The following is a 27,508-nucleotide window of genomic DNA, read 5'->3' as shown; positions in this document are numbered from 1 at the left end:
GGCACAGCTGGTAAGAAAAGCAGATAAGCTATCACTGGGGCAAGTCCAATGCCCACCTAACCTGCTACCAACCTCTGTTCCTAGACCAGCCATGAGTGAAACTCAGTGCTGCCACCGGCCTGAATCCTGCCACCCTGATGTCGGAGACGGATCCTGAGGCTCCCCCCCCAAAAGCATGACTGCCAAGATGTATGCCTTCACTACATGGCATGTGCATGAAGCACGTGGGGAGAGAACATTTCTGACCTCCACCGGCAAGATGATCCAGCACAAGGACCAGATACTGAACCTACTGGAGGCCATATGGACCCTGCAAGAAGCAGCTGTGATCCCTTGTCCTGGATATCAGAAAAGAGACCGGAGGGCAGATGAAGTCGCTTGTGCAGCTACACAGCAAGCTTATCCAATAAAGTCTGAGGGGCATGGATGGTGAGCAAGAAAATTTTTAGATAAAATAGTGCCCAGGTGGAGAGTTCCCTCTTACCATTGGTTCTGGTATTGTGTCTCATTAGTGGCCTGAGAAATGGGAACAAATTGGAAATTTCATTGTGCTAATGAGCCCCATATCTCTGGGCAGGTAGAGAGGTAAATTAGATCCTGAAGGAGACTTTTAATTAAATTAACCCTTGAAACTGGTGGGGGATGGGTATCGCTCCTGTCCTGGTCCTTCTGAGAGTGCCCTGCTTCCCATTTGTAAATAAACTCCCTTTGAAATTGCATTTGGCAGACCGCTCTGTTGCTCTTGTCACTTATCCCACCAATGTTACCAAGTTCGTACAGGATCTGCATTCTATATTGCAGAATAATTAGAATGCTGTGCAACAAACCTGGGAAAGGATCAGTCACCAGCTCTCAACAGAGAGAGCTGGTTCTCAACTGGTTCTCCTTAAAGAGTCTTACAAAATCAGAGGGGGCTGGGCCTGTTATTCCTGAGACAAAAGAAGAGTATTGCTTCTACTACAGGGACAAAGCTGGTTTGAGTCATGGCTTAACTCTTCCCCCCTGGTTAACTACACTGATTAGCACCCTTGTAGGACCTCTAGCCGTGCTATTACTTGTATTAACCTTTGGGCCTTGTGTTTTAAATAAGTTCATGGCTTTTGTTAAAAATCAACTGGATAAGGTGCAGCTGTTAGTACTAAACCAGTTTCATCATTATCAGCCGCAGGGTGGGTTATGTGTGGCACTAGGAGAAGAATGCTATTTTTATGCCAACCACTCAGGTGTTGTTAAGAATTCCATGACACCCATAAGGAAAAGACTGAAGGAACAAGAACAGGCAAGGCAAGAATCTCCAACTTGGTATGAAAAACTCTTCAATTGGTCATGCTAGCTGACGTCACTAATATCAAGCCTGTAGTCCTGCTTGCTATAAGACTGATAGTAGGGCATGTATTATAAATAAGCTTGTAAATCTAATCAGAAGTAAGAGAAAAGCAGTCCAGCTGATAGTTCTCAGAACTCAATATCAACTAATAATAGAAACAGAAATCGACCCATGATTGGGATCGATCCTAAGAAAAAGGGAGGAATGTTGGAAGATGGAGGTCCAAGCCAACATTACATTGTTCTCAGCATGGGCAATTTACAGGAATAAGAAAGGAACCAGGTGGAACAGTTTCAGGGAAATGAGGTGGAGGAATGAAGTTTGGGAAAACAGGTAGTTAGGGAAACTTACATGAAACTGATGGGAAGTTGGAAAATTTTTAGAAACCCCCTGTCCTGACAGGAACTGTACGATGTCTGCTCAGTAATTACTGCTTGCTCAATGTGCTTAGAAATTCCTACAAATGAAGTTCAGTAGTTGGGGTCTGGGTCCCATAGGCACCTGGAGCAGCTGCGTCTGTGTTCGTGATGGGCCCGACCCTAGCCTGGGTTAGAAACAAAACTCCTCTGTGCTTGCATACCCAATCTTGTCTCTTGGTGGTCTGTTGGGAAGCCCACCCGGCACAACAATTTCTGGATGTTTTAAGAGATGTGGTGGTTGTTTTTTTTATTTTCTTTGTCTAATAGAGGATCTGGATGGATAAATAGAGATCAAAAGTGAGAGGAAAAAATGGATTGTCTTCAAATATTTAAGTGGTTATCACTACACTACATTAAAATGTAAAAAAAAAAAAAACTATACTAATGTAGTTTTCTCTACATTAGAAAACTACCATAATTTTTAGAAAATACTTACACAGCTAGAAATTTATATTATTTTCCTATATCAATTCATTAAACATGGTTGTACTTAGATTCAAGAAATTCTTATCCTCTGGGATCCTCCCCACCCCCCCCCTTTTTTTTTTTTTTTTTTGCTGTGGCCTTTTATTTGCATAATATCACTGTTCTGGGCTGACTTTTTCAGAGAGAAAGCTAGACAGAGTGAGAAGGAGAGATGCATAGTACCCCGTGCCATAGTAGTAGTAATAACTGTGGCATGCTAGAGACTCAGACCTCTGTCACATTCATGGAAAGGCAAGTGCTCTCCCAGATGAGCCATCTTACTGGTCTACCTCTGAGATTCTTATACTGTTTCATGTCCTCACTTGTGCAAGACAGAGAATGGCCTTTGGGAACAAGGAGACAGCTGAAAGATGAAAGAAGGTCCCGAAATGAAGGCAGTATAGGAATCTGGGAAGAAGAAGAAAGAAAAAAAAAAGCAGAAAACCTGGAAAACAGAAAAATGGGGAATCTCACATTTTGGCAGATATAAGGAATTAATAAGGTCAAACTTAGCTTATATGTTTAAATGATGAGAAAAGGGGAAGGCATACTCTGAAGTGTAAAGATAGGATTAGAAAAAGATGAAAGACTTGGGGACAAAGAAGGCAAATAAATATTTATAAAATGGAAATAGGAAGTCAATTATGAAATTTAGTTCTTTTGCCAGGAAAGTCAAAACTTCAGGAAATTGTTTTTGTTTGTTTTGTTCAGTAAATAAACAGTATAAGAAAGAGTACACCGTGTGGCCAAAGCTGCCATTTTGATCTCATTTAGTTTGTATTTCTTTTTTTAAAGTATTTTTTTAAAGATTTTACTTATTTATTAATGAGAAAGGAGGAGAGAGACAGAAAGAACCAGGCATTACTCTGGTACATGTGCTGCTGGGGACTGAACTCAGGACCTCATGCTTGAGAGTCCAGGGCTTTATCCATTGTGCCACCTCCTAGACCACTTATTTTTGTTTCTTTCTGTGGTTTGCCCACAGTACAAGGGGTAAGTAGCACTGCTTTCTTCTAGTGTTTGCCCTTCTTCCGTAGCCAGTCAACAGCGTCAGGTTGAGCCTGATGTAAAGTTTCGAGACCTCCTTTGAATCTGGAGAGGTGGCAGTCATTGACTATGTGGGTCATAGACTGTCTGTAGCCGCAGGGGCAGTTCGGGTCATCTCTGGCTCCCCAGCGATGGAACTGCTGATGTCATGTAACTGATACTGCAGAATCCCTCTAACAGTTTATCTCAAACACTACTGATATAATTATGAGATGTATACATAATCTTAGCTTGTTCCTTTCTTTTCTTTGTTGGGGGGGATTTCACTTTTCTTTTACCTAGGGACAGGCTAGGTCTGGTGATATATATCATAAGGAGGGGGGCACACACATTATTACTGCTTTAATTTTATTAGAAGAATGTCATTAAACACATAGCAAACAAAAGCAATTATAAAACAGCACCAGATAATATGAAATTGAAGGCAATGACAATGTCTTCTGGTGGATCTTGATCTTGCAAAGGAAGTGTTCTGAAGATTTTCTCCCACACTATGGTGCTGATGTACTTCCTACTGACTTGAATAGGTTGTAAATCTCTCTGTGAGAGAATTTTCTACAACCCAGCTTAAATACTCTAAGCCCAAGGACCTTTTGTGGGTTGCAGTTATCTCTTGATACGATCGATATCTCACACAAATACAGCAGAAACTGAATCTGCGATACCTAATAAAAAGAGAAATTACAATACCTATTTGTTTCATCCTTAAATACTTTTTATATAGAAACAAGAACTTTATTTGGGTTCAGAAGGAGTTAATAATAGGAAACTTGTTGTTAACACAGGTGTGCACTGCTTGCTTGTATGAAAACACAGATGTCAATCAATATCACTGCACAAAAAAAAGTCATTTGAAGATTTGGCTTCAATGTAATTAGCTATGTCCTTGGCATGTTGCTATTGCCTTATACCAGTGTTTGTAAGAGTAACGTGAATGTCACCAGGTATATAAATTTCAGGAAATACTAGTTTTCAGGAAGTATCTGGATGGACCCTGTATAATTATTAACTAAGTGGGCCATGGGAGACTTAAATTAAGAAACAAGTTCAGAAAAAAAAAATTATTCCAACTCATGTTAGTAGTTGAAAGTGGGGAGCTGGGGGATAGTGCCAGGAATGCAGATTAATAATCGAGGAATAGTGAACCAATATCTGAATTACATATTTTTAAATTATTTATTATTTTTTAATTTGAGAAGACATAAACTGAGGAGAGGAGACAGACAGGAAGAAAGAGAGATACCTGCAGCACTGTCTCACTGTTCATGAAGCTTCCCCTGTAGGTGGGGTCCAGGGCTGGAGCCTGGATACTTGTTATAGTAAGTAACATGTGCTCAACCAGATGCGACATCACCCAACCTCTGTACCAGCATTTTAATGGAGAAAATTCAGGGTTGACAGGAAAGATTTGATAACGGCAGTTTTGTCTTCAATAAGCTCTAACACTTTAAAAGCCCCCAATGATATCAGCAAGTGGGATCCTAATGATTTGCAAAGGAATTATGTGGTAAAAGAATTCTATAAAGATCACTGTCTTTAATAAAATATGCTTGAAAATCATTTTCTTGAGAGCTTGTTTGGAGGTTCTAGCAGGGGAGCACAGCTACTCTTATACCCTCACTGAAGACCGGTCTGTCTCTATTAGGGGAAGGCCTTCCTCTTGGACCAAGAGCACTCAGCTTTGGGAGGGACGCACATGGAACGGTGAGGGAGGAAGTGGGGACATACGCCTAGCCAGCCAGATCAGCTGAATCAACCCTGGTGATCAATGACGTGACAGATGTCGCAGCCAGATGGCCCTCACATCCAGACAATCATTTTCTTAATGTACTAGCATATGGCATTTATAGACTGTCATGGATTCTACTTTCGAAACAATTGAACAACTAGATAGCAGACTGGACAAAATTATAATCCTGCAGGTTTTACATAATTCTCTTTTATCAGTTCTATGATTTGAAAGATTTTATTTTATTTTTACCAGAGCATTGCTCAGTTCTATTTGCATAATCATTATGCCATTATACTATCTCCCTCACCCTATTTTACAATTTTTAAAAATTTGTATATTTGTTTACAGTGACTGTAATAACAAATTAAATGACATGCACATTATAGTTGGGGTACAATATGATGAAGAAAAATATGCTGATTTTCTTTGGATCAACTTTTAAATATATATATTGTTCATTTTCTAATGAGTGAGTGATACAGAGAGAAAGATCAGAGAGACCAGAGCACTGCTCATCTCTGGTTTATGGTGGTGCTGGGGATTGAACTGGGGACCTCAGAGCCTTAGGCATGAAAGCCTTTTGCAACCATTAATGCGACCTCTCCAGCCCATGGATCAACTCTTTTAGAATATACATATTCCAGATTCCGAGTGCAGTTAAACATACCAAACAAGGGAAGATAAAATCACTCACCTGGGAAGTTGCCTGCTTTACCATATATTTGACCCAGGTTCAAGTTCAACAGTCCCAGGGCACTGGGAGAACTTCCAGTGCTGTGGTGTCTTTCCTTCTCTCCTTCTGTCTCTCTATCTCTGCTCCTCTCTGTCTAACTGGAAAAGTCTTGAGTCCTAAGTCAAAGTTGAATCCCCCCCCCAAAAAAAAAAAGTGTGGGTGGAGTTAAGCCCTCATGTTACAATGTGCAAGGGGCTGGGTTCAAAGCCCCAGTCCTCACATGCAATGGGAAAACTTCATGAGCAGTGAAGCATGGCTATGGGTGCTTCTTTCTTGCCTTCTCAATCTCCTCCTTCCCACTCAGTTTCTGTCTCTATCCAATTAACAATGCATAAATAAAATATTTTCAAAAATATTTGAAGCAAGAGAGAAAAGAAGTTAAACTAGCTCTTGTAAACTGGTTTGTGGTTCATTAAAAACATTGCTTTTCATAAAAAACATACAAACAGAGGAAGGACCGATGTAAGGATTCCAGTTCAGCCCCCAGTTTGCACCTACAGGGGGGTCACTTCACAAGCAGTGAAGCAGGTCTGCAAGTGTTTATCTTTCTCTCCCCCTCTCTGTCTGCCCCTCCTCTCTCGATTTCTCTTTGTCCTATCCAACAACAATGACAGCAATAACAACAACAACAATAAACAACAAGGGCAACAAAAGGGAAAAATAGCCCCCAGGAGCAGTGAGTGAGTTTGTAGTGCTGGCACTGAGCTCCAGCGATAACCCTGGAGGCAAAACATACAAACAAAAAAACATTGGTGTTTTGAGCTTCTTAATTCCAGAGATGTCTAGAATTGTGTGGGTGACAAGGAGCATAATGAATCAGAAACATATTTAGTGTTCAGACTTTTGTGTATTTTGATACAGTGATTCTTGCTAACCCTTGAGCAGCATTACAATGCCCAAGTTGGGTGTAATTCATATAATTTTAAAATGAACTTTAAGTAAAAGATACTTTTGGTGACATTTAGCCTCTTAGGCTGAGAATTTACTAACTTTCTGAAGTACTTAACTTCGGAAATAATGGTTTAATCCTCCAATATTTACCTCATTATCTGTGTTTCTACTATACTTCCTCTTCCTTTGAAGGACATGCCTCCCTTTATTGTTTTTTTAAATATTTATTTATTTAGGATAGAGTCAGAGATAAATTGAGAGAAAGGGGGGCGATAAAGAGGGAGAGAGAAAGAAACACTGGCAGCACTGTCTCACCACTTGTGACGCTTCCCTCCTGCAAGTGGGAACAGGACTTGAACCCAGATCCTTTCAGTGATGTGTACCCTCTACCGCGTGCGTGCAACATCACCCATCCCTGTGACTTCCTTTAAAATAGTATTTTGTTCTGTCATCTGGTTAAACATGAACATTATGACTGTACAAGTGACAAGTATATTGGGGCATCTATGTACTGGACCAATTCATAATTGTAGCACATTGAGAGTATTTTCTCTGACATCTGGCTTGGAGCTTCAAGTATAAATTGATAACTCACCACAAATATTGCCTCCCATCTTCACATGGGCATAGCCATCCACTCCCCAGGAGCTGCCCCAGGAGTTCCGCACAATCCAATATGGAGTACTTCCTACAAAAGGTAAGATGGTAACAAACCCTGAACAAAATCTGACTTGTTGTGAAAGTATGTCTATTTAAAGCTTAGCTCTTTATGAGTCTAGTAACTCTAAGAGAAAGATTAAAACTGCAGGGCAGTGCAGTGCCACCAGAAGCTAGCAAGTAGATTGGAACTGTTTGAAAACACGTACACATTTCTAGGGAATTAAGAAAAGGAATAAAACTCTAGTTGTGTATGATGAAATAAGGAACTCTATTTTCTCAATAATTATTCTAAATACTTCAGATGGGAAAGATCACATTATTTAAATCAAGAACTACCATCATTTTAGCAAGGTCGCAGCCAAAATTAATTATAATAGGGTACTTATATCTGGAAGTTTACTGAAAAGCTCTAAAGATCTATGAAGGCTTAGACATAGAGAGACCAACTTTCAGTTTTCTAAGTGGTGGGCACATGTTGTCAGAGCTTAAGTTCTGATGCAATCAATTACTTTTATTTTATTTTATTTTTTATTTATTTTATTTATTTATTTTGCCTCCAGGGTTATTGCTGGGGCTCGGTGCCTGCACTACGAATCCACTGCTCCTGGAGGCCATTTTTTTCCTTTTGCTAATCGTTATTGTATTATTGTTGTTGCTGTTGTTGCTGCTGTCATTGTTGTTGGATAGGACAGAGAGAAATTGAGAGAGGAGGGGAAGACCGAGAAGGGGAGAGAAAGACAGACACCTGCAGACCTGCTTCATCGCTTATGGAGTGACTCCCTTGCATGTGGGGAGCCAGGGGCTCGAACCATGATTTTTACCGCTTTGCTTAACCAGCTGCACTACTGCCTGGCCCCTGAAATCAATTACTTTTATTAGCCATACCTGTTTTATCAAATCCTGTTATGAGAACTGCGTGGTTTGCTTCTCCACTAGAACAATGATGCTGTATGATGCCTCCCAGGTAATCTTGCCAGCTCATTGCATCAACTACCACTACCAAAGGGCCAAAGTTAAGGAGTGCTTTTGCCATTTCATCTTCTTGGCCACTACCAAAAGAGGTCATATTAGGTTAAGATTACTCAATTTAAAGATATTTTTTATTAAAAAAATAATCTATTGTTTGATCCCCAAATGGTTTTGTTGCAGCTACAAAAGATCAACTCAGTGGAAACTAAGAAGAATCTGGGGTGGTATCCCAGAACTACTCCACAGCTTCCAAGAAAAAGCTAAGCTCTTTTTTCATTATTATTTTACTATGGAAAGTCACCATTGCTAAGGTCAGTTAATGAGCCAAGATGGCTACTGGAGTGGCATCCAAATACTTGACACATCTGGAAGTAGAAAAGATGAATGTTACATCCTTGTTAAAAAAAAGTCAAAGCCCCTGTAGGTAATGTGTTCAATCCACACATCTACATGAATCTCACTGGTGATAACCCAGTCGTAATGCTAAAATAGCTTCAGGAGATACAGAAACACGAGTTTCATAGCAGACAGGCCTACAAAGTAACCAGATTAGACCACTGAGATTCTTTTCATAAGGAAAATAGGAAAAATGGATACATGAGAGATTTCTATCACACCAATGAAGGATTAAGAGATTGATCAGTTTATGTTAGTGAATACCAAATACAGCAATGACAGTAGTGTACATAAATTTGGTGATAGAAGATTGCTAAGATGTCCAGGAAAATACTGTGAAGTTTGCAAAAGACAAGGTGACTGCCCTGGATATTGACTGATAAAGTCTCATGATACACAATATTTACCCACCCATCACTGATCTTAAAAGTATGTAGTAAACCACTATTTACATTTTTAAAGGTTAGCTTGGTGGAAGAAAGATGCTGAAACCAAGTTTATTAGTATCTCAGGCCATTAAGATAGCATTTGGTGACTTATTACTGCAGCAAGCCATGGGTGGAATATTGGCTTGAAAGAGTAAACAATCTCTCATTATACCCGGTCAGAGTCTAGTTTCTAAACCCGAGGGTAATTGAGTCCCAGATAAAAGCTGATTATGTAAAAGGGACACGTACAGAAGAAACTCTACATTCATTCTTAACATCTAATCATGTGAAGATTTGCTGCTAGAAATGTATAAGCAGGAATTTCTACTTTTTGATACTATAGTAGTCACTGATACTTATTAATCAGAGAAATAGCTCACTTGTTTATCTCAGGTTTTGTAGCACACATGTCCCAGAATCAAGTCCCAACACCACACTGGAGGTGCTAGTGCATTGGGGGCAATTCAAATGCTATGGCTCCCCCCACCCTGCCTCTTTGAATGAAAAAGCACCCAGGAGTGGGAAAGCTGTACACACATGAAGTCTCCAGCTCCATACACACACAAATAAAATAAAATCTTCTGCACTGCTGGTGGGAATGTAAATTGGTCCAACCCAATTTACATTGGAGAGCAGTCTAGAGAACTCTCAGAAGGCTAGAAATGGACTACCCTATGATCCAGTAATTCCTCTCCTGGGGATATATCCTAAGGAACCCAACACACCCATCCAAAAAGATCTGTGTACACATGTTATTAGCAGTACAATTTGTAATAGGCAAAACCTGGAAGCAACCAGGTGTCCAACAACAGATGAGTGGCTGAGCAAGTTGTGGTCTATATACACAATGGAATACTACTCAGCTGTAAAAAACAGCGACTTCACCGTTTTCAGCCTATCTTGGATGAACCTTGAAAAATTCATGTTAAGTGAAAAGTCAGAAAGAGAAGGATGAATATGGGATGATCTCACTCTCAGGCAGAAGTTGAAAAACACGATCAGAAGTGTAAACACAAGTATTGCACCAAAGTAAAAGACTCTGTGGTGTGTGTTGGGGGGAGAGTATAGGTCCAAAAAAGATAACAGAGGACCTAGTGGGGGTTGTATTGTTATATGGAAAACTGGGAAATGTTATGATTGTACAAGCTATTGTATTTACTGTCGAATGTAAACATTTTTTAAAATTTCTTTATTGGGGAATTAATGTTTTAAATCCGACAGCAAATACAATAGTATTTTCAAGGTCCATCCAAGATCTGCTGAAAATGGTGAAGTCACTGTTTTTAATAGCTGAGTAGTTTGAATGTAAAACATTAATTTATTGGGGGCAATAAAGAAATTAAAAAAAAGAAAAAAGTTATTTAGTAATGATAAAGATAGAGGAAAGAGAGAGCCAGAGTACCATGATGACACAATTGGATGAGGGAAATAGAAATTATGGCTTTACACTTCCATGTCCAGAGCACTATAGTCTGTGCCTCTTCCTAGGCTGCAGGGCCTTTTCCTTCTTAATCCAAGCGTTGAATGAATCTTGTTTCAGCCCCCAAACAGTGACCTTTGTTTTCTCTCTTGCTCACACTTTCTTCTCTTCTCTCCCTCTCCTTTTCTTGCTCTCTCCTCTTCTTTCGGTATTTAAGATACACCAATGAATGACTGATTCTTCCTTTCTTACAAACTTCTCAATTACTCATGGTGAGAGGTGTAGTATGAATCTCTCAGTGACATTCGGAAAACCTTGTTCCTTCTTGTGAACACCCTTCCCATATACTCAAGGAACTGGGAGCTTGTGGAAGACATGCTGTTTTCATTTTAGAAAGCGTGTTACACTCATCCTCCAAGGAGATGCTGACCAATGCACTCAGTGACCCTGCACATTCAATTATGGATTCTGTGTGTAGCCTGCCATGTGCAGAATTGAGACTCTGGTGTGTGGTGCCCAGGGTCATCCCAAGAGCCCTTGTGGATGTGTTGACAATTTACCAGTCCTCTAACATACTTAGGCTTATTTGGAGGGATTCCATTTTGTGCAAGGACCCAATTTCACCGTTGATTTCCTTTCAGTCCCATGGGTAGGCACCATCTGGATCAAGAAATCCTTTCATATTTACTATCTATAAGTTATAGGGCTGCTTGTAATTGTGTCCAAATTATATATATATATGTCTTTTTTTCTTTTAAGACTTTATTTTTATAAGACTGCACAATTTGAGGATAGAGATTTTCTTCTCAGAATTCTAGGTGACTTTGTCAGTTTTCTTTTAGTTCCAGTGAGTTTACTTTTTTTTTTTATTTTTGGATGAGACAGAGAGAACTGGAGAGAGGAAGGGAAGACAAAGACAGACACCTGCAGACCTGCTTCACAGCCTTTGTAGAGACTCCCCTGCAGAGGAAGGGAGCCGGGGGCTCGAACTGGAGTCCTTACACCGGTCCTTGCGCTTTGTGCCACGTGCGCTACCGCCCAAGCCCCCTCTATTTCTTTCTTAATGAAGCCAAGAATATATTGAGCCACCCCTCTGCCATTATCATCAAATGACCACAGTGATCTTAAACTGATATGGTGTCTTCCTGTCTTTTTTTTTTTAATGTTTGTAATGACTTCCTCCCCTAAATCTGCCCCAAGTCATTTTGTCCTTCAAGTTGGCACAAGTTCTCTCCCTGAGCTGTCCTTATCTGTTTCTGCACTCCCCTCACGTGTGCCAGGTGATCTATCTACAATAGTGAACATTTCCACCTTGCTTCTGTAGTAAAACTTCATTTTATGCTTTTCTCATAGCTAATACAAGGAACATAGGTGACATTAAATTTTATGAGTACTGCTTATTATGAAAGAATATATACAAGGATGTCATCTCCTTTGTCGTATCTTGGACAGAACTTCAAGGCATCTTGTTGAGTGAGATAAGCCAGAAAGAGGATAAATCAGCAGAACCTAAAAACAGTAAGGATAGTCCAAGAAAAGATAATGTGAAGTTGGATTGGTTATGGAGCATTGTGTCAAAGCAAAGGACTCTGGGGAAGGAGGGAATAAGATGTGATGGAGGGGGCTCTGGGCTCTTGAGATGTGACGGTGGGGATTAACTATCTTGCAGTCACTTATTATGAAGAGGGGAGAGGTTGTACTTATGTGTCAAGGACTGTTTTGTCAACTATTAATATCCCCCACCCCAATAAAGGGGGAGGGGAGTAAGCTGACTGATTCAAACATACGATGGAAATAACTAAGTATAATTACAAGACCAAAAACTGATGAGGGGAAGGAAATAAATAGAAATTATAGCTCCAACCAAATTTAACTGTGCTAGTTGATGTTTTTTATTTTGATTATAATGATACAAAGTAAGCAGATTATACTTAAGATCAAATTCATAGCACCTTATGGAGATGAATCATTGGTCTTGGGTAAAATGGAGGTTTTGAAACAATTATATGTATGCAATACTGCCTTCACTTAAGTTACTGAGTCCAAACAGTCTGTCCACCATGCATCAGGAATGCAGAAGGATAACACAAGGCACTGACCTGAAATCAAATGCAGAATAGTCTTTGATTGAATATCCAGGATGTGAATCAGAAAAGTAACGGCACAAGCCATTTTGAACTTTAAATGGGTATTCTGAGTCTTTCACCAGTTTTACTTGTGTCTAAAAAATTTTAAAAATAAAAAAAAAATCACCCAAATATTCTCTATCATGCAGTTGTTTAAAAAAATCAAGTCAGCCTGGGAGTGGTGGAGTCATACATGCATGAGGGCCCTGATGAAAAAAAAATAATAAAAGAAAAAGAAAAGAAAAACCCATTCTCCAAATATTTAGTTAAATTTTCAGGCTTGCCAATGTTATTTATTTAGCATAAGAAAGGAAAAATGACTGAATTCTGCACACAAGAGGAAGAAGAAATTCAAGGTAAAAAGACTTGAGAAAGCAGTTACCTTATTTAGCCAGGTGAAGGCGCTGCTAGGGGTGCCACCATTACAGCCGTAATTATTGTATGAACAGTCAATGACCTGCTGGACACTCAGCTCTTCCAAAGGCTGCCCCTTTCTTGCATATGCGGATTCCACTGCACCCACCACACTGAAGGCCCAGCACCCTCCACACTTGAAACATAAAAACAGAATAACCTGTAGTATCCAGAAGTGCTCCCAACGTTGCTTTCAAGCCAAAGCAATCAGTTATTATAACAGCAGAGTATATTCGGAAACAAAACAACAGGAAAGAGGGTGGATAAGACACTGTTTACTTCCCAGATAAGAATGACAACCCCCAAAAGAAGCTCTGGAGAAGAAAGCTAGGATCCTTCCTTGTGTGTGTGTGTGGGGGGGTGGTGGGGTGGTGGTGGTGGTGAGAAGTGCATTTGGCATTGTACTTTTCTGACTTACAAATTCTTTTTTTCTACTTCTTATTTTATTTATTCCCTTTTGTTGTTGTTATTGTTATTACTATTGTTTTGTAGGATAGGCCAGAGAGAATGGAGAGAGGAGGAGAGAAAGACAGACAGACACCTGCAGACCTGCTTCACCGCCTGTGACGCGACCCCCCTGCAGGTGGAGAGCCGAGGGCTTGAACCGGGATCCTTACACTGATACTTGCACTTTGTGCCACCTGCATTTAAACCGCTGCGCTACCGCCCAACTCCGGCAAATTCTTTTTTTTTTTCTGCCTCTAGGGTAATTGCTAGGACTCGGTGCCGGCACTAAGAAAGCCACTGCTCCTGGAGACCATTTTTTTATCCGGCTAGGACAGAAAGAAATTGAGATGGGGCAAGGTGGGGGAAGGAGGAGGACGGGAGGGGGGAAAACTGCAGACCTGGAAGCGGCACCCTGCAGGGAGGTTGCCTGGGACTTGAATCTGAATCCTTGTGGGAGTCCTTGGCTTTAGTACTGTGTGCACTTAACCCAGTGTGCCACCGCCTGACCCCCCTCTGACTTAAAAATTCTTATTCACTTTTTTTCTCATTTTTATTTGTTATTACTAGTTTGTTGTAAGATTATGAGATTACAATGTATAGTTCCACACTACACCCACAACCAATGTTCTGTATCTCCAACCCCCACCTCCCAAAGATAACCACTAGAGTTCTCACAGGTCTTAGAAACAGTTTGCAAAATTTGCATGCTTCTCTCTCTCTCTTTTTTTTTTTTGAATTTTTGTTTGATTTGGACAAGTTCATGTAAGTCAAATCTCTAGATTCCACATATGAGTGAAGCCACCTATCTGGTCTTTCATCTCTTTACTTATTTTGCTAAACAGTCACCCCTAGTTTCATCCCTCTTGTACCAAAGAACACACTACCACCTTTTTTTAATTGCGGACCAGTATTCCATGGGATATATATCCCATAATTTCTGTAGCCAGTCATCTGAGGATGGGTATTTAGGCTGCTTCCACTCTTTGGCTAATAATGTGATGCATTAGTCACTCTTTTCTTTTTTTAAAAGCAAAACTATTTAGTTTTGGCATGTGGTGGAGGGGATCAAACCCAGGATGTCTGCCATGAAATTCCTATGTGCTATTCCTGTGTGTCTTCCAGCCCAGCTGGCCACTCTCTTTCCAGCCTCCTGATTTCATTTAAAAATAATTCTGAATATTAACTGTCAATGTTTACATTAACAACATTAAATAGTACAAGTTGTCAAATTAAAAAAAAAATAAGAGAACCTTGAGGCTAAAAATTAAAAATGCCAGAGCTAGGAAGATAGCATAATGGTTATGCAAATGACTTTCATATCTGAGCTTCTGAGCTCCCAAATTCAATCCCCAGCACCACCATAAGCCAGAGCTGAAAGCAGTGTCTGGTCAAAAACCAAAAAAAAAAAAAAAAAAAGTTCAAATTCAGAAGGAAGGAAGGACAGTAAGAAGAAGAAGGAAGAGAAAGGACATACCTAATTCTTTTTTTGAGCATCTAAATTGATTTGTATTGTTAAGCTTGTAGAAGTACTGTTAAAACTCAAACAGTGCAAGATAAAAAAGAATTTTAGAGATTAAGAAAGTACTCAAATGAACTGATGCTTTTTTTTTTTTTTTAAGATGAGTCATCTTTTTGGGCATATGGCTTCTGTTTCCGTGAAGTGTACCAACTCCCACCCTGCTCTTCAGTCCCTCTGGGTTCTCTCATGACACTCTGCTTTTTCACCATCCATCATCTCCACCTCAGAGATGGAGGCTGAGAGAATTAATTACTTTGTAGGCTATTAAGCTGTCAGCAGGTGCATATTACAGTTGCACATGAGCGAGCCTAATGAGAACAATCCATATTAGTCATTCCTCATTCAGACGCTAGCTGACAATCTTCCAAATCCTGGGCCCATAAACTTGCTCTCACTGGAAAAAATAAAAACTAGAGGGAGTCGTGCTGTAGCGCAGCGGGTTAAGCGCAGGTGGCGCTAAGCTCAAGGACCGACGTCAGGATCCCGGTTTGAGCCGGCTCCCCACCTGCAGGCAGGTCCCTTCACAGGCGGTGAAGCAGGTCTGCAGGTGTCTGTCTTTCTCTCCCCCTCTCTGTCTTCCCCTCCTCTCTCCATTTCTCTCTGTCCTATCCAACGACATCAATAATAACTACAACAACAAAACAACAAGGGCAACAAAAGGGAATAAATAAATAAAATAATTTAAAAATATATTAAAAAATCTTCTTAAAAAAATAAAAAATAAAAACTAGAATGAAAAAAAGAATTAAAAGGCTGGAAGAAAGAGAGAAGACAGAAAAAGTGGAATCAGAAATTATGCACAAGGAAGGAAAACTCATGGGAAGGCAGCGAAGAGCATAGGATTTGAAAACTGAGTAGGACAGAATTACTCACAAGATCTGTACTACAGTTAGAAAAAGAAACAGGAAAGAAGGAAGCACGGATAGAAGGCAGGAAGAAAGGAGAAAAAAAGGACAGAGGGAGGGAGAAAGGGCAATTCTTGACTTGGGAGAGGTGAGCAACTTTGAGTTCACATGGTCTTGTTTATACATATTCGGAGCTCCAGTATCTGTGGCATATTCAAATTTCCCCCACTTCCCACTTGTAGGTTAAGCAGGTCAGAAAGACTGTAGGTGTCTCTCTTTCTCTCCCTCTCTATCTTCTTCCCTCTTCATTTTTTATCTGCCCTATCTATCAATTAACAAGAGAAAAAGGAAAAAAAAATGGCCATTTGTGAGTGGCGGATTCTCAGTGCTCTAAGCCCCACTGATAACTCTGATGGCAATAAGAAAGGAAGGAAGGAAGGCAGGAAGGAAGGAAGGGAATAAGTAAAAAAGGAAAAAAATAACAAAGAGTCATCTTGGGCAGGGGATATAGCATATTTATGCAAAAAGACTTAAATGACTGATGTTACCAAATCTTAGGTCCCATCCCCTACATCACCATAAAGCATAACTGAGCAGAGCTAAAATAAAATAAAAATCATCCTAACTAGCAGATGACTGAGAAATTGGCTTCAAAAGACTTGCTAGGTAAGAGGAAATTGGATGACTTACTTATGTTCCAGTGCAGGTATATTGGGTCATTTTTACCACTATGGTCATTTTAATTATTTTATTTTAATGTTTATGAATGCTGGGTCTTAGTTGCATTTCTCTCATAAGCCCTTTTAATTTTTTTTGGTTCCCCCAAATATTTACGTGGACATGTATTTGCCTTCATGGTGCTTGCCAATATGGTCCTCCTTGTAAACTATTCAGTTGTGGTCCTTAACTTGGCCTTCTCTACCTCTCCATCTGCTCTTTCACACAAGACTTGGTATCTGTGATCCAGCTACAGGGAAGCATCAGCTTGTTGGTGGTCAGCCAGGCTGTGGTACATCTGGTTAAATATATATATATTTATATAGATATTTATTTACTCCCTTTTGTTGTCCTTATTGTTTTATTGTTGTAGTTATTATCGATGTCGTCGTTGTTGGATAGGACAGAGAAATGGAGAGAGGAGGGAAGACAGAGGGGGAAACAAAGATAGACACCTACAGACCTGCTTCACCGCCAGTGAAGCGACTCCCCTGCAGGTGGGGAGCCGGGGACTCAAACCGGGATCCTTACACTGGTCCTTGCACTTTGTGCCACGTGTGCTTAACCTGCTGCGCTACCCCCCCCACTCCCAATTAAGTGCATATATTACAGTTAGCAAGGTCCCAGGTTTAAGTCCCTGGACCCCACCTGCAGGGGGAAAGCTTCAGGAGTGGTGAAGCAGGGTTGCAGGTGTCTCTGTCTCTCTTCCCTATCTCTCCCTCTCATCTCAATTTTTCTCTTCCTCTATCCAATAATAATTATATAAAAGTAGGAGTTCAGAGTGCAGGTGGTAACTGTAATTGGTGACAGAACACACCCCGGCAGGGTCACCTTCAGATGAGAAGCTGTCTCATTTCACTGGGTATTCTCCTTGCATGGTCTTTTTTTTTTCCCTCCAGGATTATTGCTAGGGCTCGGTGCCTGCAACACAAATCCACTGCTACTGGAGACCATTTTCCCCCATTTTTGTTGCCCTTGATGTTGTATTTATGTTATTGTTTTCATTGCTATTGTTGTTGGATAGGACAGAAAGAAATGGACAGAGGAGGGGAAGACAGAGAGGGGGAGAGAAAGGTCTGCAGGTGTCTACCTGCAGACCTGCTTCACCGATTGTGAAGCAACTCCCATGCAGGTGGGGTGCCAGGGGCTTGAACCAGGAACCTTGCGATGGTCCATGTGCTTTACACCATGTGCGCTTACCCCACTGCACTACTGCCCAGCCCCTCCTTGCCTGGTCATTTTTGTGTGACAAGTGTGATTTTTTTTTTTCTCCCAGAGAAATGATAGTACTCTGGCAAGTTAGATTAAACTTGACTTTAAATGGTGGCTTCCTTCCCAAATTAAGTTGATTTAAAAAGACAAAAGATCTAGAACTTACCATGTGTTGGTTTCTTACTTGTGTGACAACATGCTTGTCCCTCCAGTCAAATTTTACTGGCAAAGGCACAGAGGAGGTGGGCTTTGGTGCTTCTACTGGATATCTGGGATACTTGGAAGGTTTGCTTCTTAAATAAATAGCTGAATAGAAATATGAAATGATATTATATTATGGGAAGGGCCCCTGGAGACTCTTATGGGGGAAACATTACTACAGAAATGGCAAATTTAGGGGTCAGGTGGTGGCACACCTGGCTAAGGGCAAACATTACAGTGCACAAGGACCCGGGTTCAAGCCCGCGGACCCCACTGGCAAAGGGAAAACTTCATGAATGGTGAAGCAGTGCTGCAGGTGTCTCTCTGTCTCTCTTTCTTTCTCCCCCCACACTCTCAATTTTTCTCTGTCTCTATCCAATAACAAATAAATAAATAAAACATTAAATATATACATACACACACATATATATGTTAAACCGTTACACTTAATAATAGAAAAAAGAAATGGCAACTTTCTGGTAGAACCTGCCTTTTGTGATTTTTTTCCCTTTGTGTCTTTTAGAGCATGAAATGCACTCAGCTGAGAGCAACAATAGATAAGAATTCCTGCAATAGGGCAAGAGCTATTACACAATATGGTTTGTTTTATAGTGCCAGACTACGAATGGAAAGGAGTATAATTGATATCCTTTGTTTTATTATAGTTCAGGGAACCATGGGTGTCTTTAAAAAAAAAAAATCACAGGGCTAGGCGATGGAGCAACCAGCTCAGAGCACACATTACAGTGAGCAAGGATCTGGGTTCAAGTTCCCAGTTCTCACCTGCAGGGGACAAGCTTCACAAGTGGTGAAGCAGGTCTGCCGGTGTCTCTCTCTTCCTCTCTGTCTCCCCTCTCCCATTCAATTTCTTTCTATCTTATCACATAAAAGGAAAAGAAATGGGAAATGAAACACAATGGATAACTGCTGAAGAGATGAGACATGTGGTCTCTTGTAGTTACATTAAAAATATGTATAATTATAGTAGTTAGTCCTTTTTTAAATTATTTCTTTATTTTGATAGGATCGAAAAAAAATTGAGAGGGGGAAGGAGTCAGGCGGTAGCACAGCTGGTTAAGCGCACATGTCGCAAAGCGCAAGGACCAGCTTAAGGATCCTGGTTCGAGCCCCTGGCTCCCCACCTGCAGGGGGTCACTTCATAGGCGGTGAAGCAGGTCTGCAGGTGTCTATCTTTCTCTCCCCCTCTCTGTCTTCCCCTCTTCTCTCCATTTCTCTCTGTTGTATCTGGCAATGACTACAATAATAAAACAACAAGGGCAACAAAAGGGAATAAATAAATAAATATGTAAATAAATCAATAAAAATTGAGAGAAGAATAGAAAAAGAGGAAGACAGAGACTCCTGTAGTACTGTTTCACTGCTCATGAAGCTTCCTCCTAGTAGGTAAGGACCCAAGATTTGAGCCAGGTCCTTGTACATGGTATTGTGTGCACTGAACCAGGTATGTTACCACCTGCTCCCCTACTAGTTAGTTCTTAAACAGCAACAAGAAGAGTCATTAATTTATTGTTCTGTCAGTATTTGGCAAATGGCTTGGCGTGTAATAGGCATACAATTTTGGCTACTACTGACATCTGCTTTTCCACAGAAAATCTTTAATGCAATTGAATGATTTCTTAAAAGCCACGAATACATGTTAAAACCAGAAAACTAATCAGCTGAGGGGTTGTCACAACATACCTTTAAACTCTTCAGGAAGCAAGTAAGAAAATTGATTTACTCCATAGACAGCTGTGTAGTTTTCACCAGGAAATAGAGAATTCAGGTAGTGATGCCTTTTAAGACTTTCCTAAAAGAAAAAAAAATATTTACATTACCCGTTTTAAGTACCCTCCCCAAATTTTTTGCGACTAATTTGGAGCTATTTTAGAGATACTTTCTACAGATCACCATGAAAGTTAGTGTAATGACATCAAATTTACAAAAGTTTTGTGTAAGAACTACTATCTGATCTTGGGTATATATTTTAAACTGGTAAAGTTTGCTTTGTTAATATTTAGTTCCTCTTCATGCATACTGGGAATATTAAATGCTTGGTTAAGCACACACATTACAGTGTGCAAGGACCCAGCTTTGAGCCCCTGGTCCCCACCAGCAGGGGGAGAACTTCATGAGTGGTGAAGTAGACTGCAGGTGTCTCTCTCTGTCTCTCCCTTTCTATCTCCCCCACCCCTCTCAATCTCTGGCTATCTCTATCCAATAAATAAAGATTTTAAAGGGGCCAGGTGGTAGTACACCTGGTTAAGTACTCACATTACAGTGCATAAGGACCCGGGTTCAAGCCCCTGGTCCCCACCTGCAGGGGGGAAACTTTATGAATGGTGAAGTAGGGCTGCAGGTGTCTCTTCCTTTCTAACTCCCCTCGCCCTCTCAATTTCCCTCTCCAATAAATAAATAAATAAATAAATAACTGAATAAATAAAAATTTAAAAAGTAATAAAGATTTAAAAAAACTAAAAAAGAGAATATTAAATGTATGCTTCTGGAGCACAGTGAGAAAAATAAATTGGAACTAAACACTAACACTAGTGGAAATCTGCCATCAATAGGCACTTCTGTGATTAAGCAGTTACAAAGTTGGAAAGTATTTTTGCTGTTGTTGTTATTGTTTGTTTTACTAGAGTGTTGATCAACTCTGGCTTGTTGTGGTATAGGGTATTGAACCTAGGATGTTGGAGACTTGGCCATTATGCTATCTACTTCTTTTTTATTTGTGTCTTTTCATCCAAAAAGTAATGAAGCATGAAAAATAAACTATGACTACATAGTGAATAAGTGAGTCTGACTTTATTAGAGCCTTAAAGGTATCTCTATCTCACTTAGGGCTGGAAATATTCCAAAAAGATAGATTCGTGTGTCCATCAGGAGATAAATATGTATGACCATTATTGACAGAAGTCTGAACACTGAGTTTTATGGTCATTTATCCTAGGCTTGTCTTTCACACGAATGGGCTTCGATTTTCTAACACCAACTGTGTGGAATAAATAAAAACTTCAGGCGATCGCTATGTGGTTAAGTTTCCAACCCAAGCTCTGATATATTTGCTTAAACCTTTATGTGTTTATTGTATGTCTGTCTCAGAAACCTGTCAGTAGAATGAAGGCATGTCCTCAGTAGTCTCTCTTTTGTATATTGTTTTACTTTCCTTCTCTCTCTTCCTCTTTAGGATATTTCATTAACTTTCTGCAGTTCCTAACAAACCCAAACCAATAGGGTTGATCATACCTGCTCAAAGCAAGAAGAACTGTGTCATTTTGATCATAATGAAAGATAGCTTATTATTTTAATTTTTATTGGTCATTTTTAAAATATTTATTTATAAATGAGGAAGATAGGAGGAGAGGAGAGAGAAAGAGAGAGAGAGAAGAATCAGACATCACTCCGGTACATGTGCTGCCAAGGATTGAACTCAAGACTTTGTGCTCAAGAGTCCAATGCTAATATCCATTGCACCACTTCCTGGACCACTTTATTTGTTATTTTAAAGTGATAGGACACAGAGAAATTGAGAGGGAAGAGATGAGAGAGAGAGAGAGAGAGAGAGAGAGAGAGAGACCAAGAGACACTTGCAGCACTGCTTCACTGCTTGTGATGCTTTCGTCGTGCAGGTGGGAGTGCCAGGGGCTTGAATATGGGACATTTTGCATGGTCCCATCTGCACTCAACTAGGTGCAACACTCCCTGGCCTCATAGATGATTTATTTATAGGAGACCTGAATCATTCTATCGAAGAGATTAGAGTTTCAGATTTCTTCAACATTTTTTCTAGAGAATGGGAAAGCTTCCCTCTCTATCCCAGTCATCTTAAGTACTTTAATTTTCCAACTACTGGAAAACAAGACTGATAAGCTGCTTTGTCTAGGGCAACCTGAAGAGGAAATAGTCATCTTCAAAAAGTTCTAAGAATTAGTTTTTTATCAGGAATGGAGGGAGGTGCTGGGTATTTTCTCAGCCATTTGCTAGGTCATAACTCCGTTCTAGAAAAAGAGATAATAGGAGAAGAGGAAATCAAACAATTCATGCTCTTGCATGCACTCAACGGTTTCTAAAGAAGTCAGTCAATTATTTTATTATAGAGCAAACAGCTTGAGGCTTTAAAACATAAGTTCTCAGTTAACTGACTGCACAAACTTTGCAGGATTGAAATGACTGTTAAATTGGATGCAAATATTTTGTCTAGGTGCTTCATATGAACCAAGTTAACCCACTCTGAGTTCATTGTTCAAAGCATTCTACTTCACAGCTGAACGCACTGAGATACAGATAACCACTTTGCCTAGGATCACACAGCCAGCATCTGGTGGAGGAGTTTGCTATTCAGCTAGTAATAAGTCTTCAGAAGATATATATACTTTATTATGGCTCATCTATTTTTAGCTGAGGTGAGATTTTTGATGTTTTCTCCTACAAATAATGATTTATCACTTATCAATATGGAGAACTTGTTCTTTATGAAGCCCACACATCATGAGATGAAGTTGTAAACCAGGTGGTCAGGCAGTGGCACACCTGGTTAAGTGCACACATTATAGTGAGCAAGGTCCCAGGTTCAAGCCCTTGGTTCTCACCTGCAGGGGGAAGGCTTCATGAGTGGTGAAGCAGGGCTACAGGTGTCTCTGTCTCTTTCCCTTTCTTCCCTTCCCCTCTCAATTTCTCTGTCTCCATCCAATAAATAAGTAAGATTAAATAAATATTTTTAAGGTTGTAAACTGAAATTGCTAGAGAAACAAAAAGCAGTTTGTAAGATTTCTTTTTAAAATTTTTTAATATTTATTTATTTTCCCTTTTGTTGCCCTTGTTGTTTTTTATTGTTGTTGTAGTTATTTTTATTGTTGTTATTGATGTTGTCGATGTTGGATAGGGCAGAGAGAAATGGAGAGAGGAGGGGAAGGCAGAGAGGGGGAGAGAAAGATAGACACCTGCAGAACCTGCTTCACCGCCTACAGGTGGGGGAGCCGGGGGCTCGAACAAGATTACTTTTTGTTCCATACTCTCACATCTGTTAGACTTACCAGCTCACATTTGCTGATTTCCTGAAATTTGGTGTAGGATAAATCAAATATATATATATATATATATATATATATTCTCCTTGCAAGTGGTTTCATTTCTAATAGTAGCAGTAAATACAGAAATGAACAACAACAACAACAAAAGTAAAATATGTGTATATAATGAGTACTGCCTTGAGCTTTTCTCAAGATTTCAGGAACTGTAAGTGTTATGTTTGCCACCTGAGGGTGCACTTCCCTCTCCCTTCTCTGTCATCACAAGGAATTGTGACAATGTCTGGAGACATCATTTGCTTGCCACTCTAGGGTGTTAGGAAGAGGCTCTGTGTAGTAGCAGGCCAAGGACACAGCTAATCACACTGCAGTGCATAGGACAGACCCCACAACAAATAACTCTCCATTCCAATGTGTCCACAATGTGGCTGTTGACAAAACCAGGGTCACCACAGGATTGTGCTGCCTGGCCCAGCACTAAAGAGAGGAAGCTGGACAAGGTCTGGCTTCGCTCTGGCTGGCTCCCAGAGAACGCTGAAGTCAACAGAACAGTGGGTGTCATGTTGTGCAGAATCTTGGGAAGACAGGCAAGATCTGAAGAAGTCCACAGCCTGAGACTGTGCTGCCACTTCTGTGAGTTGCTAGAAGAAAACTTCAGATAATGGATTGGCTGCATACTGAATTCAAGTATCTTCTCTCTGGTCCTTACATCTTCTCAAGCACAGATAAGGAAATTTACCAAAACTTCACTAGCTTGCTTTAATGTCATGATCAGACTTTCTGCTTTATCAGTGAACTAATTTTGTTAGAAACCAGCTACTTTTAGTTAACCAAAAATGTTTGATGTCTTCTTTCTTGGATAAAAAAACAAAAAGCAAAACATTAAGTATTCTTATCATTCATGTGACCTCCCTCAATAATAACGGACCAGAATTTCCACAGAAAGAAATCTGTGGAAATCTGAAGTTGGTGTACTGCCCCAAAGTAAAAGAATCTGGGGTGCGGGGGAGGGTTCAGGTCCTGGAACATGATGGCAGAGGAAGACCTAGTGGGGGTTGTATTATTATGTGGAAATGTTATGTATGTACAGACTATTATATTTCACTGTTGACTGTAAACCATTAATCCTCCAATAAAGAAAAAAATAACCAAAAAAAGAAAAAAAACATTTAAAAAAGGGAAGGGAAACACAAAGGAAAAAAAAAAAAAAGTTAACCCAGTGTGATAAAGCCTGAAGCCCTGGCAACAACAAAAAGAACACTTCCCATGGTTCTTAATCCGTATCTGAGGTTTCCAAAAGAGTTCATTCCAGTGATGAAACTTTTCTGTATTTGACTTAGTGACATACATTGATACAACAACCTTCACATGTGATATAATTATACAGGACTAAATACACACAACCATGCCAAAATCAGTACAATACAATAAATGTTAAATTTTTAAATATGGCTTATTTTCTGTTTTATTGTTTTAAAAATATTTATTTATTCCCTTCTGTTGCCCTTGTTGTAGTTATTACTGTTGTTGCTGGATAGGACAGAGAGAAATGGAGAGAGGAGGGCAAGACAGAGAGAAGGAGAGAAAGATAGACACCTGCACACCTGCTTCACCGCTTGTGAAGCGACTCCCCTGCAGGTGGGGAGACAGGGACTCGAACCGGGATCCTTATGCCGGTCCTTGCGCTTTGCGCCACCTGCGCTTATGGGTACCCACTGCGCTACCGCCAGACTCCCAGAATATTTTCAAATAAAGTCCATTTGCAGGAGAAAATCTAGCTTCCAAAGAGTCAACGAGAGGAAGCATATGAAAATCGTTCATGTACAGTACTCTGATATCATACATAAACAAAAGTCCTAAACTATATATCTATACACGTCTTTTTGAATTACTGCCAGGGTCACTGCTAGGGCTCAGTGTCTACCACTCTGGTCAGCCTTTCTTTCTTTCTTTCTTTCTCCTCACCCATTTTTGTTTTCTTTCTTTTTTAATAGAAACAGAAGTTGAGAGGTGGAGGTGGGAAAGAGAGTGTGAGAAGGAAGGACACCTGCAGTGCCAGCAGGAGGGACCATGGAGGGGAGGAGAGCAAGTGGTGGGAGGTTGAACCCGGGTCTCACCTGGTGCACCTGTCAAGAACTATACACTATTTTGTAAAAACAAAGCAAAACATATTGGAGGACCAGGATCTAACTCCTCGGATAAGTGTGTGCGCTTTACCATTCATAAGGACCTGGGTTCCACATGGGAAAACCTTAGCAGCCCTGGAAGCTCCACAGAGTAGAGGTAGTGTCTCTCTCTCTCTCTCTCTCTCTCTATCTGAAAATAAGAGTGAAAAAGTCGACCCAAGAGCAGCGAGACTGCTCATCAAGAAAGAAGGCCTCAGTGCTACAATAAATAAATGGATGAAAGCATAAAGGAATAAATAAAGTCACAGGTATCACTATGGCAAGGATTTCTGAGGTGGCCCTGCTGGAACTGTATGCAGAACCGGATGTGCATTGACATACTAGCGTTATTCTGCAGTGAGCACGTAGACTTTTACTACATCAATTTTGGGTCTGTGACCCTCACCCAGGTAAGAACAGCCACTGCTTCAAGTAAAATAAGAAACGTAGATCAGTCGACAGCAGTGCCTCCCTAGGTGAAAGAACAGTCAGTTAAATTCAGTAGCTGGCTTCCCAAACACTGGAAGTTTCTGAAGGAGTGAAAGAGCAAAGAGAAGGATACTATTTTTTCTATCGGGCAACCTGTGAGACATCCCGTAAGAAGCCAAGGAAGAGTTTGGTTCTCACCCTGGGGTAATGTAGTGAGAAGGTTGACTTTATTTTACAGAGATAAAGCTCTCCAGTTATAGTGAGTCTTGGCTTCCATACACTTGGAAGTAGAAGTTTAAAATGAGAGGGAGGGTACAGTAATTTCTGAACCTACTTAATGCAGACTCCATAAAAAATAAATATGCGGGGGTCGGGCGGTAGGGCACCGAGTTAAGCGCACAGAGTGTGAAGCCCAAGGGCCCACTCAAGAATCCTAGTTCGAGCCCCCAGCTCCCCACCTGCAGTGGGGCCGATTCACAAAGCGGTGAGCAGGTTTGCAGGTACCTTTCTCTCCCCCTGTCTGTCTTCCCCTCCTCTCTCGATTTCTCTCTGTCCTATCCAACAATAGCAACAACAACACCAACAATAATGGGAAAGAAAAAAAAAAGGAGATGGCCACCGGGAGCAGTGGATTCATTAGTACAGGCACAGAGCCCCTGAAGGCAAAGTGATTAAATAAATGAATGAATAAATAAATAAATAAAATACATAAATATGTTTGGGGCCCAGAGGTGGCGCACCTGGTTGAGCTCAAACATTACAGTGCACCAGGACTGGTATTCAAGTGGTCCCCATCTGCAGAGGGAAGTACTGCAACTTCTCCCTCTCTCTCTGTCTCTGTCTCTCCCTCTCCCGCTGTCTCTCTCCTCCTCCTTCAGTTTCAATTTCTGTCTCTCTCCAAAGCAAATACATCAAGAATATTTTAAAAGTAAAATAAAATAAAATAATCTAAAAAAAAAAAAAAATCACAGAAGGATTTTACCAGCGCCCCCTTTCGGAAAAAATTTGACAGGTCTCTTCGATCTAATTCTGTGTTGCAGTAAATGTGCAGTGGAACAGTTTGGAAGCTAGTAAAAACTTAGAAAGCGCCAAATGAAACAGGATGAACTTTTTTTTTTCTTTTCCCCAGCCACGAATCCTTTGGCCGTACCTCCTGATCACTTCGTGTGTACTATATAGACCCACCCCAACACATCCTTGCTGGAAAATCAAAGTTGGCAAAGAGAGCATGGCCCCCTGATGCATGCCACAGGAAGTTTGTTCTCCCAAACAAGACTTAGAACCCTCGGGCACAACAGATCGGCCGGCCAGAGGACCCCCAGAAGTGGTAGCTCTCGAGCAGACCCGGTGCAAGGAGAGAGAGAGAAGGAAACAGACAGGGAGGCGCGCTCGGTACCCGGAAGGCGGCCGTCTGTCGCTCGCGGCTCCGCGGCCCGCTGGGGATGAAGGCGGCTCCGGGACCCGTGTTGTCATTGTCGCCGCAGCAGCCGCATCCGCAGCAGCACAGCAGCCAGAGGCGCAGCAAAGCTCGGGGCTCCATGCCCGCCCGGAGGTTCGAGCCACAGGTCTTCCGCGGTTTTCTCTTTCGATTCGGCGGCTCCTCCCCCTGCTGGGGTCTGGGGGGCGGGAGCTGCCGAGAGGGTGCAAGGATTGGGGACACCCAATCATGGTCACCCAGATGCACAGACAGGAGTCAGAGAGCATCTGGGTGATGTGGTGAGTTGAGAACTGTGAACTCTTTCTCTGGGTTTGGGGAGAAGCTGTCGGCACAGGAAGGCCAGAGCTTTCTAATTTCATCTCCAGCTATTAGAGAAAACCCAAGACTCACTCTTCATCAGGGAACTTGAAAATCCAAGCTAGTGTGTGCCTGGCACATCCAGAATTAAGACGTTTATTTCCTTCTTTTTTTTACTTCC

At 40.8% G+C, this 27,508-nt stretch overlaps 1 protein-coding gene across 1 annotated transcript; it reads right to left on the bottom strand.

Moving 5' to 3' along the window:
• Nucleotides 1-3,589: 3,589 nt before the first annotated feature.
• Nucleotides 3,590-27,211, bottom strand: CTSO (cathepsin O). Its single transcript, XM_007535059.3, has 8 exons — nucleotides 26,989-27,211; nucleotides 19,670-19,778; nucleotides 17,934-18,073; nucleotides 12,996-13,163; nucleotides 12,587-12,708; nucleotides 8,160-8,323; nucleotides 7,210-7,302; nucleotides 3,590-3,923 (listed from the first exon to the last, which is right to left on the bottom strand). Exons 1-8 carry the CDS (start codon nucleotides 27,130-27,132, stop codon nucleotides 3,889-3,891), a joined length of 975 nt encoding a protein of 324 aa, XP_007535121.2. The 5' UTR covers nucleotides 27,133-27,211; the 3' UTR covers nucleotides 3,590-3,888.
• Nucleotides 27,212-27,508: the final 297 nt, after the last annotated feature.

The sequence above is a fragment of the Erinaceus europaeus genome, chromosome 19, assembly GCF_950295315.1.
Source record: "Erinaceus europaeus chromosome 19, mEriEur2.1, whole genome shotgun sequence".
Lineage (NCBI taxonomy): Eukaryota > Metazoa > Chordata > Mammalia > Eulipotyphla > Erinaceidae > Erinaceus > Erinaceus europaeus.
Note: the sequence above shows the minus strand (reverse complement) of the source record. Positions and strands in the feature narration are given on the sequence as shown.

Bases quoted from the DNA above. Each gene is read 5' to 3' on its own strand.
- CTSO (XM_007535059.3), bottom strand. From the start codon at position 27,132: ATGGAGCCCCGAGCTTTGCTGCGCCTCTGGCTGCTGTGCTGCTGCGGA. The intron at 12,709-12,995 runs GTAACTGCTTTC...AAAATTTTTTAG, and splicing joins CCTTCACCTGGCTAAATAAG to ACACAAGTAAAACTGGTGAA. The intron at 8,324-12,586 runs GTCAGTGCCTTG...CTCTTTTGGTAG, and splicing joins TATTCTGCATTTGATTTCAG to TGGCCAAGAAGATGAAATGG.